The following is a 16,270-nucleotide window of genomic DNA, read 5'->3' on the forward strand; positions in this document are numbered from 1 at the left end:
AGCCTTCCACTAGCCTACTTTCAACACATTCTTTAGCAATAACACCATCAAAGCAATTTAAAATAACTTATTCAAATTCAAGTTGTTTTTTGAGGCGTTTCTCCATGAAGTTACAGCTTAGTTATTTTCCCTAGCTAGTGCGGCGTGGGATAGGCTTGTCGACTGTTATGGACAAACAGTAGCCTAATATTACAATCAGCGTACGTGTCAAAAAGTATGTGTGGCACCCTCCCTGGGCATGGACATGCTACCATAGGCGCCGGAAGCACAGTGGCCAGGGGGCCAATGGCCCCCTCACTTTTGGCTCAAAATATCTTTTAATAAACAAAATCATCCACGAAAAAAAAAAAAAAAAAAAAACTCCACGCAAAAAACGGCGAGAGGTGTGAACGATTATAGCGGTAGTAGCCCGCATCTAATATAGCCTAAAGCTATTTGTGCAGTGTCACTGTTGAAAAACCTTAAACTTTCTGCCCATGGGTCAAAACCGATGAGCAAAACAGCAGAGCGCCCAGGCAACACCCCCAGGGAGCAGACAGCGCTCCACTCTGAGACGTTCATTCTCAATCAATGCAACATGTGTGGAGGGGTGGATTTGAAATGTAGCCAAATCCAATAACATTTTATTCTGGTCTGGTATGATAGATTGTATTGTAAAGTTCCTGAGTTAAGCGTAATGTCCCCCTGTGCATCGGAGACTCCAACTCTACAGCTTCAGCTGTCACCTCGGGATGGCTTCAAATTGTGCTTTCAATGTATCTGCAGCCTACTGTTCGTTTATTTTCCAGAGGCAGTGGTTGTCATTAGCCTATATTAATTGTGAACAATTATTGAAGTTATGAATCTGTTGGGATAACCACATTTAGCCTATTGCACGACGTGAGATTCAATTAATATCATGCGCAACGTGATATACCCGAAACATATTTCAATTAATATCATGCACAACGTGATATATCCGAAACATGCAGCCTAAGCTACCAAGCCTTCGCAAGGTTTGTATGATATCACTTAAGAGTATCAGCAATGTTCAAATAGATCAGGTTAACCTATTTATTTGTATTTGCTGTGTCCCCGTTTCCCAAACTGCCTTCTCTGGGTTTATTGGGTGGGTATTGCAATGTTCAAATAAAGCATGTTAACCTATTTCATTTAATTCACTATGTGCGCCTTGTGTGATATCACTCAAGTCTTGCTTTAGTTAATTAGCAAGTTACTACTAGAAGCTCAAAAATGCCGTCATGTAAGCTACTTTCTAAATATTCAACATAATCGGAAGCAGCTGCAATTGTAACAGGACATTTTGAAAGAGACCTGCTGCGTCTACTTTGATAAGCAGCGTCATGAACCGCACTCAAATACGGTATGTTTTGTTTAACTTCAAATAACATAGGCTTTGTCTGTCCACTTTTGAAATTACATGCGGGGCTGAACCCCTGGCAAATGCGTGTGTGGTCCTATCTGAAATGATTAGCGTCTGTAGCCATTGGCGCCTGCAGGTGGCTACTCGTGTTGGGGTCGTTACTCAAAAAAGTAATGTAGGCCTACACATTACTCGCTACTGTAAACAAATGTAATCTATTGCATTACTTCTTTACTCTCTATGAGGATTAACAACTTACATTAGGCTACTTTTGCATTACTGCGTTGAAATGTTTCTATGGACATTGTTATATCGTCCCCTTTTATTTATTATTTAATCAATTACAGTTGTGAAACATTAGGTAGCATAATCTAGTCCAAACCAAGTTGCGCTGTAGGCCTACCAGGCATTTCTTACAGATAGCTAATCTGCCTTCAAAAGTTAATGAACATGGCACTTCTTTTAAAAATTGTGCAAGTTCGAATTGCTTTATAAAAACCCAGCTCGCACACACTCCTTCATAAAAGCTGAATGGTGACACGCACACAACTTGAAAAACATTGAACTGCTTTGAGTGAAGTGCGCTTGCGAGTTGGGTTCATTCTGTCATCACACTGAACATCCTGATATTGTTTTTGGAATCAATTTGTGGTGTGACTGACATCAGACTAGTCATTAGCTAGTTAGTTGTGCACTGTTTCCCGCTCAGTAGTAAGGTAATAGCCTTCTCCGATGAGTTTTGTTTTTTTGCCAATATTCTTGTCGCCCTCCCAGAATTCTGAATAACTTTGCTCGCACACTGAACTGTAATGTGATTACTGACGCGTTGCACCCAACTCTGCTCAGCTACGAGTAGCCTAGAGAAAAAATCTCCCGTGTGTAAATTCACTCCAAGCTGGCCTACCCCATAAACTGCATGACAGTAGGCTATTTCTATTTATCTGTAAAATTACCACATGTGTTTGTTCAACTTTATGAGGCATAATTAGCCTACGCAGGCTATTACTAACGCACACATTTTGTTTGCGCAAGAAAGACAAAATACAGCGCAGGCGTTTTTTTTTTTTTTTAGGGGGGAGGGGGTTCGTTATCTGGCCCCTGCACTTTGAAACTCATTCCGGCGCCCCTGCATGCTACGTGCATCCACACGCTACCGGCACACTTGGACTGGCATGCATAGTTCAATTAAATCTTGCTCATGAAACTAAATGCAATTTAGAAGGCTCTTGAGTGTATTCTGCTACACATACAATTGTTATTTAGAAGAAGAATGTTGCAGCAAGTAGCCTAGAAGCTCAATCTATCTAATCTGATGAGAAGTGCTGCCTTCCCTAACTCAGATGTAAAACCTCACGTTAGAAATAATCATGCAAGATCGGAAATACTTATGTTACTGTTTAAACTCAAACTTTTCAGGCTTTGAGGTTATTGTAGAATAACCAAGATATAAAAAAGAATGTGTTCAGTAGCACTAGCTGTGATTCCATTGACTTAGCTGCTACCTTAATAGCTCATGAAGTAGACCTAAGGCTAGCAAGAGTTCATAATTGCAAATTGTGTAATTTAAATGATCAGAACACAGTCGAAAATGTTGTAGGCCTACATAAGCTAATACTTTTTACACAACGTATTAATAAATCACAATAGGGCGTGGGATCCGCGTTGCATTGTGGGACGTGGCGGCCATGTTGATGGCTACGCGAACGTTAACATAACGTTGTTGAACGAAGAGACGTAGCTACTAGAGTTGAGAAAGAATAGATAGAAAAAATATGTTAAAATCCCGAAAAGGATCTGGAATTTACGGGGACACATTAAATAGAGAAGCCAGGGACCGGTATGTTGACAAAATCAGCATTATTAATCATTTGGATCCATATGAAGTTCCAAACAATGAGTGGAGCACCGACGACGACTTGTTGCCACTGTTTTGCATATCAGACGTCTTCGGCTACCTTGTTTGTGGTGTGAGCGCCTATACTTCAGAACAGTTCCGAAGCTACAAGTCCTTGGAGTCTCATGTGCAGTTCACGAATGGGTGGGTTCAGGAGCTGCAGATCATAAAGCCAGCAAACAGTGGGAACACAGTAATTCGTACAAAGGTAAGCTGTGCTCCGACGGGCTCTGGCACCTGCTAGTTTAGTAGCTGCTAACCGTTAGTGCTAACAACCACTCACGCATGTAATGTACTTTTAACTAGCTGCTATGTGTTTCAAATGTGTAGTTAGTAACGTTAACTGTCAACCCTCCCTAAACCCTCCGGGTTTCTCACGTATTTGAGCCTTTTCCCGCTGCCGTTTTAGTATTTTCCCGTAAAAGATCCCATATTTTAACTCTCATAACATTAACGTTAGCTCTTCCATTGGACCTGTCAGTCTCTGTACTGTTGTCCTGTTGCTACCCCCCTTGCCTTTCCAGAAACACGACGCTTTTCAAAGCATCGTTTTGCTTACTTGAAGGCAACCTTTGCGTGATGTCCTTTTTAAGATAACAGCGTGGTTGTTGTGAGAGCATGATTTCACGCCAATCTGTAAGCAAAATCACGTCAGACTTCACAACACGCTTAGTTAATGCAGCAGTTTTGTAGTACGAATTTTTGCTGTCAGCAGAGGGATAGCAACAGAAAGATGAATGTTGAAATAATTTTCAGATGTTATACTTTACTGTCGTATAAATGTCATTTATATGTCATGTATACACATTACTGAGGGGTTGAGGTTAATGTTTGGTTTCCTGCATAGAATGAAACATAATGAAGTGGTGTCCTTACCTGCATAATGTATGTCCATTTATTTCTCCTCAGGTCTTGCACTCTCAGCGCATCAATGAGACTCCCCTGAAGCCATGGGTCATCATTGCCAACGATGGCCAGGTTTCCTGTGCACACTGTACATGCATGGCTGGCATTGCAGAGGCATGTACACATGTTGGGGCTCTATTGTTTAAGATTGAGGCAGCAGTCCGCATCCGTGGAAAAAAGACCGTGACAGATGTGCCAGCTCACTGGAAAATACCAGCAGGAATGAACAAAGTCCACGGAGAAGTCGCCCACAAGATGGACTTTACTTCAGCAAAAGCGCAGAGGATTGCTCTGGACAGAGTCATCAATGACAACAGTCCCATGCCTGGCCTACGGACACGGGCCAGCAGACACACGCCCCAAGCCACGTTGGACGACTTGTCGTCACTGCTCCCTGTTCTTCATAAGCATAGGGCAGTTTGTATGTCGACAATGGAGACCTACTTTCACGACTATGCTGACCCTGTCCAGCCAGCTGTGATGCCAAAACCCCTGCAAGACCGTCTGCGTGACCCACAGTTTGATAATGCTCCACTAGCTGTCCTTCTCCAGCACTGTGAGACAGTGAAAGACATTGCAGCTGTGTCAAAGCAACAAGCCAACATCATCAGCAGCCACACAAAGCAGCAACATAAGTCATCTGCCTGGTATGGAGTACGGGCAGGGAGAGTAACCGCCTCAGCAATGCATGCAGTTGTTGTTTGCAACATTGAGAAGCCGGCTGTGTCCACTGTGCGAAAATTGTGCTACCCAACAGCACTGTTGACTACACAAGACACAAGATGGGGAATTGAGCATGAGGAGACTGCAAGGAGTGTGTATCAGGCCAAGCAAGCACCACACCACATTGACCTGAAAATTGAGCTGTCTGGTTTCTGCATCAACCCTGAGTTTCCTCAAGTAGGCGCTTCACCTGATGGAATACTTCACTGTATCTGCTGTGGGAAAGGCTGCCTGGAAATAAAGTGTCCGGCAAAGCACAAGAACAACACTGTCCAGGAGGCTTGTGATGGTGACAGGGACTTCTGTCTCCAACTTGTGGACAACACATATCAACTTAAACAAGGTCACAGATACTACACACAGGTGCAGACACAGATCTTTGTGACTGAGTCCAAATACTGTGACTTTGTGGTGTGGACACAGAAAGATCTCATTGTTGTCCGAGTCATGCCAGATGTCAGGTTCTGGAAGTCATGTCTGCAGAAGGCACAGGAATTTTTCCTGAAGGTTTCCCTCCCTGAGCTCATTTGCCGCCACTACACACAAGATGCCCCACACCGCAGACCTCAAGAGTTATGGCTGTCAAATCTCCTAACACTGTAACAGTCCCACAAGTAAGAGGGCAAAAGAGAGCGAGGAAGAGGACCACAGAACATAAAGAGAATACGTGGTGCGTGTGCCAAGGGCCTGAGGAACTGGATGACATGGTTGCGTGTGACAACGAGAACTGTGCGACGCAGTGGTTCCACCTTTCCTGTGTTGGACTTGATGCAACCACTGCAGCAGGTGACTCCTGGTTTTGTGATGCATGTCTGTAGTAGCTGTCCAAAGACATATATTGTATATTATATATTCTATATTATTAAATATTGTTATATTATATTATTATATTAGATTGTATATTATATTATATTATTGTATATTATTATATATTGTATAGATACCTTTATTTATACATTTTAAGAAATGTATATTCATTATTATTATATAACAAAATGGAAATCCCATTTTTAATTGTATCTGTTATTGTTTACTATAATTATAATTTGCACTACCTCCATTTTTTATTTGTATCTGTTATTGTTTATTTAATTTGCACTACCTCCATATTCTATGTGTCCATTGTTGTTGTTTTATAGATGCCTATTTATTAATAGTATTTAACATTTTTTATAAAAACATAGTATTTGTTATTGTTATAAGAAATTGCACTACATTTTCTATGCGTCCATTTTTTATTTGTAAGCTTTTACCTTCAAGCATTCCAACTGCACTGCACCGTTCTGCACTGCACTGTGTTCTCAAGTTGCACTACTTGCAAATAAACACTGAAAAACATCTGATTGTCTGACACCTCTTGCTTTTGGGTATAGATGCAACAGAAACTTATGGCTGAAAACCACTTACTTGTTAGATGTTAGCTTAGAGTATATTGTCAGTACAAATAAATTGTCAATTCAATATTGATCAACATTCTTTGTGTTAATACAGTACTGCAGAAACAGCAGAATGAAGTTGTTGAAACCAATTTTAAAGTTAACCAATAATGATAAGGGAGAAACCAGATGCACATTTATTTCAGCACAACACTAGGGCTCATGTTTGTCAGAGCACAACATACAGACACAATCTTATCAAGAAATGTCATGTCTTCATCCTTGCACGGCAACACCATGTGAATAGGTACTTTAGCTGACAAAATGGTGTACTTGTTGCGGACGGTTCCGATCACCCTTTCCACATGAATTCGGAGGTGGGCAATTTTTCTTGTGCTCTCCACGTCTCTTGCATACAGCTGACAGCGTCCTTTTGTGAAAGCTGGGATCTTTACTTCGGCACACATAAGTCCCACACTGTCCTGTATGTCAAAGCCGCGGTCAGCCAACACCAAATCCCCAGGTAACAGTTTGTCCAGAATCCCACAGTTATCAGTTACGTGCTTATCACTGACGCGTCCCCCCCATCCCTTGGAAATGAAAAAAATTGAGCCCTGTGGTGTAATACCAATGAGGAACTTCATAGTTGTGTTGTGTTTGTAGTGGGAATATGACTGAGCTTGAGCTTTAAGATTTGATGGTCTCTGTATAAATATTTCAAAACAGTCCAGAATAACAGCAACACGCTTCCCAAAGGCCTCCACAAACTGATGGGGCATAGTTGCATGCAACGCATCTCGCCCTGGCCAGTTAATCAAAGGGCTGGTGCGTGCATGCAGAACATTTATGGTGTCGCTGAACGTTTTGGAAACAGTTTTTCTGTCTACAAAAAAGAGGTGGGCAATGTGTTGTATAGGTAAGTTTAGTCTAAGGCGCATGAGGGTCAGGAAAAGCATCTGAAAAGGTGACAGTACTTTACTACTCTGTGTCATGTACGGTCCAACACAGGCTAGAACACCCATGACAACTTCAAGGTGTGGAAGTCCAGTGTAGTATTTCACTTTGACGTTGTCATCCTTCAGGAAATGTTCATCCATTTTTCTCTGGCCAAGCTCACATTTCAGGGTCCTGTTCTCTTCCAGCAGCCGGTTGATTTCAGCACGCCGGCGCTGACAGAAGTCACATTCTGTCAGCAGTGTCTGGTCAGCTCCATCCTCTGCTGGTGCTGGTGTCTCCACTGTGGATCAAATAAGGAAATATTTTAGCTAAATGTGCATCATGCAGCTGAAACAGCAACAAAAGCAATATAAGGTCTTGTATCTGCTGGCTCTGTAAGGCTTACCTGGTGGAACAAGGTCATCAATAACTGTCTCATCCATCGCAGGTGTACTGTCAGTCCTTTGCCGTTTTCTCTTTTCCTGTCTCTCATAGCGTGCAGTCTTTGTGGCCTTCATCTCAGTGTGGCCCAAGTGTCGTGATGGTGCCCAATCCGGATGCGAGTTGTACATTTCATTTGCTGGTTTTCCTGGTAACACAATTTAAAATTATTATCCATAGCAGAAGTGTTGAACACATATAGAACCATAATGTTATCAAAGATCCTTAATATACATATTATTATATTATATGATTACATTACATTACATTACAAGACGGCTGGTAAGTGCTAGGATCAGCAAGACTTGTAAGTGGTGCTATGAGAGATGTTGTTCTCTAAAGAGCTGGGTCTTCAGGAGTTTTTTGAAAATGGAGAGGGATGTCCCTGCCCTTGTAGGAACTGGCAGTGTGTTCTACCGAAGAGGATGAAATGCTATATCAAATGTTATATCAACCAACGAGGATGAAATGCTATATCAACCGTCTCTGGGCGCGCATTCATGCATGTATGTGGTGTCGCGGTTGAAGGAAAGAAACAATGTAGGCTATAAAAATATCTTTAACTTACCAGAATGAAAATGCAGGGAACACACTCTCATCGACATCGGGATACTGTGGAAAGTTATGTTCGGTCGTCTTACAGCCGCGATCCAAGCGAGCCGACAACTCTTCGTTATCTCTGACACTTGGTCTCCGTGGTTGCGCCTCCAGGCAGGAAAGCGGTGGAAAGTTAACCCATTTTCTATCTTTTTCCCTTGGCGATCATGTGTTGCGCTGTTACAGCCCACAATACAGCAACGGTTTACCATGGTTGAAATCAAGTTAAGGTGAAATTAATCAAATTAAAACACGGCTGAGAGGGAGTATAGCAGGCAGTAGTCATAGGCAGTAGTCTGAGTAGCGGTAAAGGAGGCAATCAACATGGCGGCCACGCAAAGTAATTACGTCATGACGCCCACACCCTATTGTACTTACCCAAAGATTGTTAAGGCGGAGCAAGATACTTCGTCGTAGTTCATGTCTATGGGCGCGAAATGGGGATCGAATCCTGTCTGCATAAAGAGGCGTGTCGATGACGTATTGACGAGCGTAAGTTGCAACCGGCCAACAGCAGCGGCAGAAATAACCGGCGCACACCTGATATAAGGTTGATTTTCTCCAGACTGGATTGCTCAAAAATGCTAAAAATGTACCTGAAATGTTCAGAAGGGTTTGAGGATCATGAAAATGTGCCCGAAATTCACATTCCTACCTCTATAGAACCAAGACCTTAGCATATGTGGTGAAATTCTGAGCTATGTCCATAGACTTCAATGGAGCAGTCGCTGCCTCTGCTCTGCATAAAGGGGGATTTTGACCCCCCCCCCCCGCCCCCCCCTCGTGCGATCCGGGTTCCCGGAAGTGGCTCCTGATGAAATATCTTGCTCCGCCTTAACAATCTTTGACTTACCTATGGAAACTTTCGACGATGAACGTTAGGAGAATTGAGCCCAAGTAGAACAAGTCAATCTCCCGCGCATATCACTATAGAGTGGTGAAGTCCCGCCCCTTCTACTTCCGGTCCATGGGACCTATCTTTCAAAAAATTATGAACGGGAGTTAATGGAGAGTTAACAATTATTTTTTGGTCCACTGCAAATGTCTTTACATGAAAAATTGTCTTTAAAATTGACAAACATCATATGTGTAATTCAAGTCAACCGGGACCAGAAAATAATTTCTTTTTCGCCATAGACTGCCGTTCAAATTTTTTTGAAAGATAGGTCCCATGGAGGCAAATGGAAGGGGCGGGACTTCACCACTCTATTGAAACGGAAAAAATCCACGAGCCGCCTGGGGTTTCACTCGATTTACATTGAAGTCAATGGGGAAAGATATCTATGGTAGTGAAGCAAAACGAAAAGTTGGTGAAGCAGTCTGATTCACTGTAATTCTCTGTTCCAGCTCCTGGTGACTGATGGCGCTGTTGTCACTCACAGAATTGATTTCAGGAAAACAGTTCGTGTTAGTGACTGTATTTCTGTTTCAAAGGAGTAAAATTGGGATTATTATAAGATTTTTTTTGTGTTTTGTTTTTTACTTTTTTTTGGTGAAGCACTGCTTCACCTGTAGTCTTATAGAAGCCTCTGCTTCCTTGGTAAGGGAGTTTTTCCTTGCCCCTGTTGCTCTTGGGTGCTCCTTGTTGGTGCCCCCCGCCCAATCCCAATCCTCCCCCACCTTTCTTATGCAGCCCTTGCCACTTAATCTACTAAACCCCTTCTACTGCACTTTTTACCCCCCCCCCCCTCCCTCATAAATGCACAAATAGGCTGACACCAGACATAATTTCACTGCATTTCTTACTTCCAGTAACTATATGCATGTGATAATAAACTTCCTTGTATCCTTGTATTAGCCCAATAATTACACCGCTAATAATCATGGTTCCTCTCTTTACCAGCTGCCACTTATGTCTGTCCTCTTCAAAAAAAAAATCTGGAAGCTTGGCACATTTGGCAGCATTTTCCTCCAATACTTTTCGTCTTTTTTACCTGGCCTTTTCAGTCCCTCATGGCCTCTTTCTACCATCCATCCTCCCTGACGCTTATCACTAGGCTACAGTAGGGCCGGTGTTACATAGACCTCTCCAGAATAAGTCCCGCCTCCTAACTTCCGTATCCATCCAACCTTCGGTCGTCAAATGTCTATGGGAAATAACATGGCGTTTTGAAAGATCGTACCTGTCAAACTCTGTAGGTGACAAAGTAGAAAAAGCTGCTGGGCAGATTGGCCTACACACTTCTGCCATCTAGTTTCCACTGGATTTTTTGATTTTCGGTGCCGTTTAAGTAGTATAGTCTATAGTATACTACTTAAACGGCACCGACAATCAAAAAATCCAGTTGAAGAAAAAAATATTTTTTGCCTTGACGAAATTAAACTCGACATGTCAACTTTAAAGTCGCCATGTCGACATTAAACTCGACATTTCGAGAATAAAGTTGAAATGTCATGTCGACTTTAATATCGACGTGTCGACATTAAACTCAAGATTTTGAGAATAAAGTTAGTTTGGAGAGAGAACGACCGCTCGGGACGATTGAAAGGGAGGACGAATGAAACATTGCAGTTTTCTTCGAGTGCAATGATTAGACATAGACATAGGCCTACATCATGTGGACAAAACATAGAACATATTAACCTCCGTTGCTCAGCCAATACTTTCCTGTTATCACGGAGCTACAGGCAATAAATGCGATGGTCAAAAGTAAAAGTAAACGTCATTTGCGGTTTATTTATTTATTGTAGGCCTATTATTAAAGAGTGTTTTTCATCTAAAGGATCAACTTCATGTTTATGCACTAGACTAGGTATACTAAGTGTTCTCCCCAATCCCAGACTTTCACATTGCATGTTTGTTTGTATGCAAAACAGCCTATTGCTGAATGTCTATGGAGGGACGAATGTCCTCCCGACCAGGCAACCCCATTCTAAGTAAATGCACACATATTCCCTCACGGGGTCAAAAGAGTAGGCCTATATACTTATACATATCTGTGTTTATAGCCTCCTATGCAAGTGAGACATGGAAAAGCAGTTTTAGAAAAATGAGTTCCATGTTAATTAACCGGAGAATGACGGCCTGTGGGTCATGAAGGGCAATTATTTAGATGTGCGGTGGCCTTACCCACGTAAAACAGAGTGAAATAACATGTTGTAGCCTACTAAAGAAACATTATATCATTGGAAACATGTATTATTCTAGCTATAGAGCATGGTATAACCGCGAGATACAGCGCTTTACGATGACGGCAATGAGTTAACAGAAGACGCAATCTATCTGAATATCTGCAATCTAGCAATCTATCTGAAATAACACCTATTTGAAGTAGGCCTATTATTCATGCTACATATTGTGTGTTAGTGTAGGCTACATAGCTTAAACGGCATGATATGTTTAAACTGTATTTCGAGTTTAATGTCGGCATGTCGACTTTAAAGTCGACACGTCGAGATTAAAGTAGATATATTTCAACTTTATTCTCGAAATGTCGAGTTTAATGTCGACATGGCGACTTTAAAGTCGACATGTCGAGTTTAATCTCGTCATGGCAAAAATATATTTTTTCTTCATATGTGGCCCTAATACTCCGTTGTACCGATGTATCTGGCTACTGTGTCATCTTGCTACCGTTGTTCAAGACATTTAGGCCTTCAAAATATCATGGTTGCCTTGATAATTATTCTACTTTGTCTTTTATTACTTTTTTTACTACTTTTGCCTTTGTTTTTGCTTACTAATTATTATTTATTTTTAAATGATTTTACCTTGTGTTTTATGTTTTCTTTTTATTATGATCTTTACCTTTTAACTATTCTTTGACTATATTGCCCTTCTATGCTTTTATTTGTTATTATTGTTTGGTTTTGTTTATGTAAAGCACATTGAATGACCTCTGTGTATGAAATGTGCTATATAAATAAACTTGACTTGACTTGACTTGGTTAAGTTTTGACAGCTGTGGCTGAAGTGTCTGTAGAGGCAAATGATGGCCAGCAAATAAATCAAATAACAATGTGATGCCTAATTGTGTATCATTTTGTCCAGCCTATTCTTTTAAGAATTCAGTTCATGAAACACAGGCTATGAAACGCACTGCAATGGGCAGGAGAAGTCTAACGTCTCCATATTTTACACAAAATTTGCGCGAGTCAAAAAAACTCTTAGGCTTAGGCTATATAGGCTATTAACGTTAGTGTTGCTGACACGTAAATATGGGTAAACATGGATTTTATGTTTTTGTTGATCCTTTATTTCTAAATTGGTCAGATGGTGCTTCTCCTGTGGCGCAACAGGTTAATGCCTACACATTTCTTTATCCCGCTATCGACATGGGGTTCAATATTCGCCCGTCGCAGTTTTTTTTTTTTATTATTATCTATTTATTTTTAGACCATCTTCCTCAATTTAGGCTACAGATAGACTATGTGGCCACAGAGAGTCTGACCAGCAGTCAGTGAAATGTTTGAAAACTTAACCATGAAACTTTGAAGACCAACTGGCTTGGGCAACGGCTGTAGCAAGATAAGGTAGCCTAGTCATATATGATCAGCCGTGTTAACTTGCTACAATCATATATCAGCTGCCTTTTTTTAATTGTGTAAGTCAAGTAAATTTTACTATGATCTGTCAGCTGGTTCGTGGCGCAAGTAGGTAGATGAATGGTTTTCATGTAGGCAATTTCAATTAGGAGGCAGGTTCGATAGGGCCTACCCACTTGGAGTTATTAGGCTATTTAGGTATTTATTTTTTTTGGTGGCATATTCATGGTCCAGTGCATGTAGCGTACTACAGACAATTTTGACATTTAAATATGTCATGCATATTTGTATTTGTTCGTCTCCAGTTTCCATCAGAAAGTGACAAATCTGCAAGGCCACATCTGTCGAAAAACGTCATCACTCAGTTAACATGGGTGCCAGTTGCCATGTAACACCGGCTATGGTAGCCTATCTGAGAAAACTTTTTAGAAAAGACGGGCTATGTGGACGGGCTATGGACCCAAAAGTGAAGTGGCCCGAAAGTGAAGCGGCCCACCGTGAATGGGGTAAGTGTCATGGGAGATTAATGGAATCAATTTTAGCTCCTTGACAGGAGGGGGCGACAGACAAATTTTGACGGTTAATGGCCATGAGCCTCCTCTGACTAGTTTAGACTTGACCGCCATTCGTGAACCCCTGGCTTCCTCCAAACTTTGTACTTCCTCTTTCTCAGATTCCATGGCAATCTACAGAGGGGGAGATTCCAGACGCCTGTAACGTGAACTGTATAGTCCCGTCAGTATCCGGATACGTTTTCTAGGTAAATATTGCTGCAGGTTTACGTATACTTGACCATTGTTTTCCAGCCAGTCAACTTATTATTTAAACGTGTGCTAAAATATAAAGTTCTGAATGTGTTGTCATTGTGAAAACAATATAGCATTACCTAGCTACCATACCGCTACTGCTAGCAATGATGTGTAACGTTACCCATTAACGTTCATAACGTCACCGCATACCCGCAGCACAAAAGAGCTAACGAGGATGCGATAAGTTAGCAGGCTGAAATCACCCATTCGTGAACTGACATCACCCAAATTACCACGTTTGAGTGTGAAAGAGTTTTGGGTGGATGTTATAGTATTGTAAGTTTCCCCCTTCGCCTATGTGTTTGTAGTATCTTGTTACGACGACATTGTTACAGTAGTCTAACCTACGTTAGCTAACGTTATCGGTAATGTTGTAGAATTAACGTTAACGTTACCAACGACGTGAGGAATGAAGGTAAGTTAGCTAACGTTAGCTAACATTAGCGAATGGCTAGCTGTTACCTTATGCTCGTTGGCCTTGTTGATTCGCCAGTATGTGAGTCTAGTTTATCTGAATGAACTTAAATCTTGCCCCGCGGAAATAGAGGAACTGTTGCATTGTTACGCAGAATACACAATGGTTTACGTTAATAACTTGACTGCTGTCTGGGTTTTCCAAGTTTAACGTTACTCCTGCAAAACCAAACGACAGGCCAACACAAATTCATCAGATAACGTTTCTGAATTAAGCTAACAGTTACCTCTTTGGTGTGGTCTTGCTTGTGGCATCTGTTGAGCGGCATGAACTGACATTTCGACCACCTAGCTGCTACCTTAATTTGTCTTCGGCTTTGACTCCCAAGTCCAGCTAGTTAACTAACGTTTATTAACTAGCTTTCCCTCAAAGCCAGTAGGGCACAGACACCCAAATCAGTAACTTTATGTCAGTAGCCATACCTTTAGCTTTAGCAAATATGTTAGCTGAACCCTACAAATTATATAAGTATATACTCTTTTGATCCCGTGAGGGAAATTTGGTATCTGCATTTATCCCTATCCGTGAATTAGTGAAACACACTCAGCACACAGTGAACACACAGTGAGGTGAAGCACACACTAATACCGGCGCAGTGAGCTGCCTGCTACAGCGGCGCTGTATAGGAACGATTTAACTAATGCTGCCGATACGCCAGACGACTTTGAAAATATTTGGAAAAGACTAAATAATAAGCCTATAATAGACTTAAGTCTGACACCCCTCACATTTTAAGACAAGTCACAGATGTTTTAGTCACATACTATTATTTAGCAAAGACTCACTTTGTCAGCTTACATAAACAAATAAAAACTCAGACGCCTAGCCTACAGTCCATAAACAACGTCTACCCACAAAACCATGCCTGTCACAATCACAGACCTAGGCTACTACAGAGTAGCCTACACAAGTCAGACGTAGGCTAGCGTACCCACAACAGGTTCTCACCAGGTTCGCAAGTCTCTGCAAATAGTTTCCACTTCTACTTGAGCGAAACAAATGCAATAATCGATACTACTCAATCACAAAAAGAAACATCTTACTCACACATGAGAAGTTCGCTCCCCCGAGTTTATTCACCAATTCATCAACGATGCAACTGCATTTTCAGGTCGCGGTAATCCGCAAGTTGTGCGAGAACATCCAAACACATTATTGCAACTGAAGTTAAATCTAATTAAGTACTGTCTCTGATAGGCCTACAGGCTACATGACAGCGGCCTTTGTTCTTGTACAAACACAAAAACAAACATCAACATAATTTGCGTTGGCATATTGAAATAAAGTGAACGTCCGCTAATGGATAAAACATCCACGAACAAACGCTAACCATTCTGATGACGTAGCGCCTGCATTTTTTAAACATGGCCGCACCCTAGTGGCGAAAGTCGTTATTGACATGTCATTTTCCAGTGAAACTACTTGAATATCGGGTTTAATGAAAATCCATGCATCTTCAAAAATGAAAAAGCAACCAAAAAATGGTCACAGTTCTCACTGCTTCATTTCCACTTTAAGGGAACGGGATTATGCCGTCACATCACAGATAACTGTAGGATTTTGGGATATGGTGGGTACTGTATAAATTCTCATAGGGTTTCCCATGTATATACTTTAAATGGGCGAGCTGCCCAGGTATATTCACGGCCGCCCAGGTATTCATAGATCAGTGGTGTAGTCTACGTGATGCGCAGGACTACGCAGTATACCCACTTAAAAAGCATCACCATCTCAGTATACAATAGACAAGGATATGTATTAACATTTGGGATTGATCACAGTATACTCACTACAGCTAACAAGACTACATCACAGTATACCCACTACAGCTAACTACACTACACCATCATAGATGGCAACTATGTCACTTAAAGGAGAGAGCCGCCATATTTGTGCCAGATTGTGTATAGTACAGCAGTGTTGCCCACAGAATTGGATTCAATTTGTGGTGGTAGCTGACTTTGGCATGGATGGGTGTGTGTGGGGGGGGGTGTAATACATTGTACGTGTGTAGGATTTAAGTTGAGTTACTGTCACTTTAAGATTGTCTTGGTAGTGTGTAGGTCTAATTGAGTGCCTGTCACTTTTTGACGTCCGTGAGGGAACCCTTGCAGTTTTAGCACAGTTAAAAGGCTGCTGATATGTGTGAATGCAATTCATAATGTTTTCTACGTAGTTCGTACTTCACTTTTCCATTTACATCCAGGATTTTGCAAACATTTATCCCCCTTTCAGACAGTCAAGCCAAAGCCGAGCTAGCCAGGC

The 16,270-nt window shown here is 41.5% G+C and overlaps 3 protein-coding genes across 8 annotated transcripts in view; 2 read left to right on the plus strand and 1 right to left on the minus strand.

Moving 5' to 3' along the window:
• The first annotated feature begins 3,135 nt into the window (after positions 1-3,135).
• LOC121694867 lies at positions 3,136-5,711 on the plus strand. The gene is made up of 2 exons (XM_042075242.1): positions 3,136-3,465; positions 4,167-5,711. Exons 1-2 carry the CDS (start codon positions 3,136-3,138, stop codon positions 5,487-5,489), a joined length of 1,653 nt encoding a protein of 550 aa, XP_041931176.1. The 3' UTR covers positions 5,490-5,711.
• Positions 5,712-6,122: 411 nt separating this feature from the next.
• Positions 6,123-8,654, minus strand: LOC121693843. The gene is made up of 3 exons (XM_042073522.1): positions 8,208-8,654; positions 7,605-7,787; positions 6,123-7,499 (listed from the first exon to the last, which is right to left on the minus strand). Exons 1-3 carry the CDS (start codon positions 8,446-8,448, stop codon positions 6,460-6,462), a joined length of 1,464 nt encoding a protein of 487 aa, XP_041929456.1. The 5' UTR covers positions 8,449-8,654; the 3' UTR covers positions 6,123-6,459.
• A 4,470-nt stretch (positions 8,655-13,124) lies between these two features.
• LOC121693845 (C-terminal-binding protein 2) overlaps positions 13,125-16,270 on the plus strand; it is an 80,444-nt gene continuing 77,298 nt past the window's right edge. For 2 of the 6 annotated variants that reach the window (XM_042073534.1, XM_042073535.1), the window contains exon 1: positions 13,331-13,481. The gene's annotated coding sequence lies outside the window, so the exon portion shown is untranslated. The other 4 variants (XM_042073529.1, XM_042073528.1, XM_042073532.1 and 1 more) reach the window with 4 other exon arrangements.

This window comes from Alosa sapidissima, chromosome 20 (assembly GCF_018492685.1).
Source record: "Alosa sapidissima isolate fAloSap1 chromosome 20, fAloSap1.pri, whole genome shotgun sequence".
Taxonomy (NCBI): domain Eukaryota; kingdom Metazoa; phylum Chordata; class Actinopteri; order Clupeiformes; family Clupeidae; genus Alosa; species Alosa sapidissima.

Coding starts and splice junctions, on each gene's coding strand:
- LOC121694867 (XM_042075242.1), top strand. CDS start 3,136: ATGTTAAAATCCCGAAAAGGATCTGGAATTTACGGGGACACATTAAAT. Junction 3,466..4,166: donor ACACAGTAATTCGTACAAAG/GTAAGCTGTGCT, acceptor ATTTCTCCTCAG/GTCTTGCACTCTCAGCGCAT.
- LOC121693843 (XM_042073522.1), bottom strand. CDS start 8,448: ATGGTAAACCGTTGCTGTATTGTGGGCTGTAACAGCGCAACACATGAT. Junction 7,788..8,207: donor TTCCCTGCATTTTCATTCTG/GTAAGTTAAAGA, acceptor TTGTGTTACCAG/GAAAACCAGCAAATGAAATG. Junction 7,500..7,604: donor TGATGACCTTGTTCCACCAG/GTAAGCCTTACA, acceptor TTTGATCCACAG/TGGAGACACCAGCACCAGCA.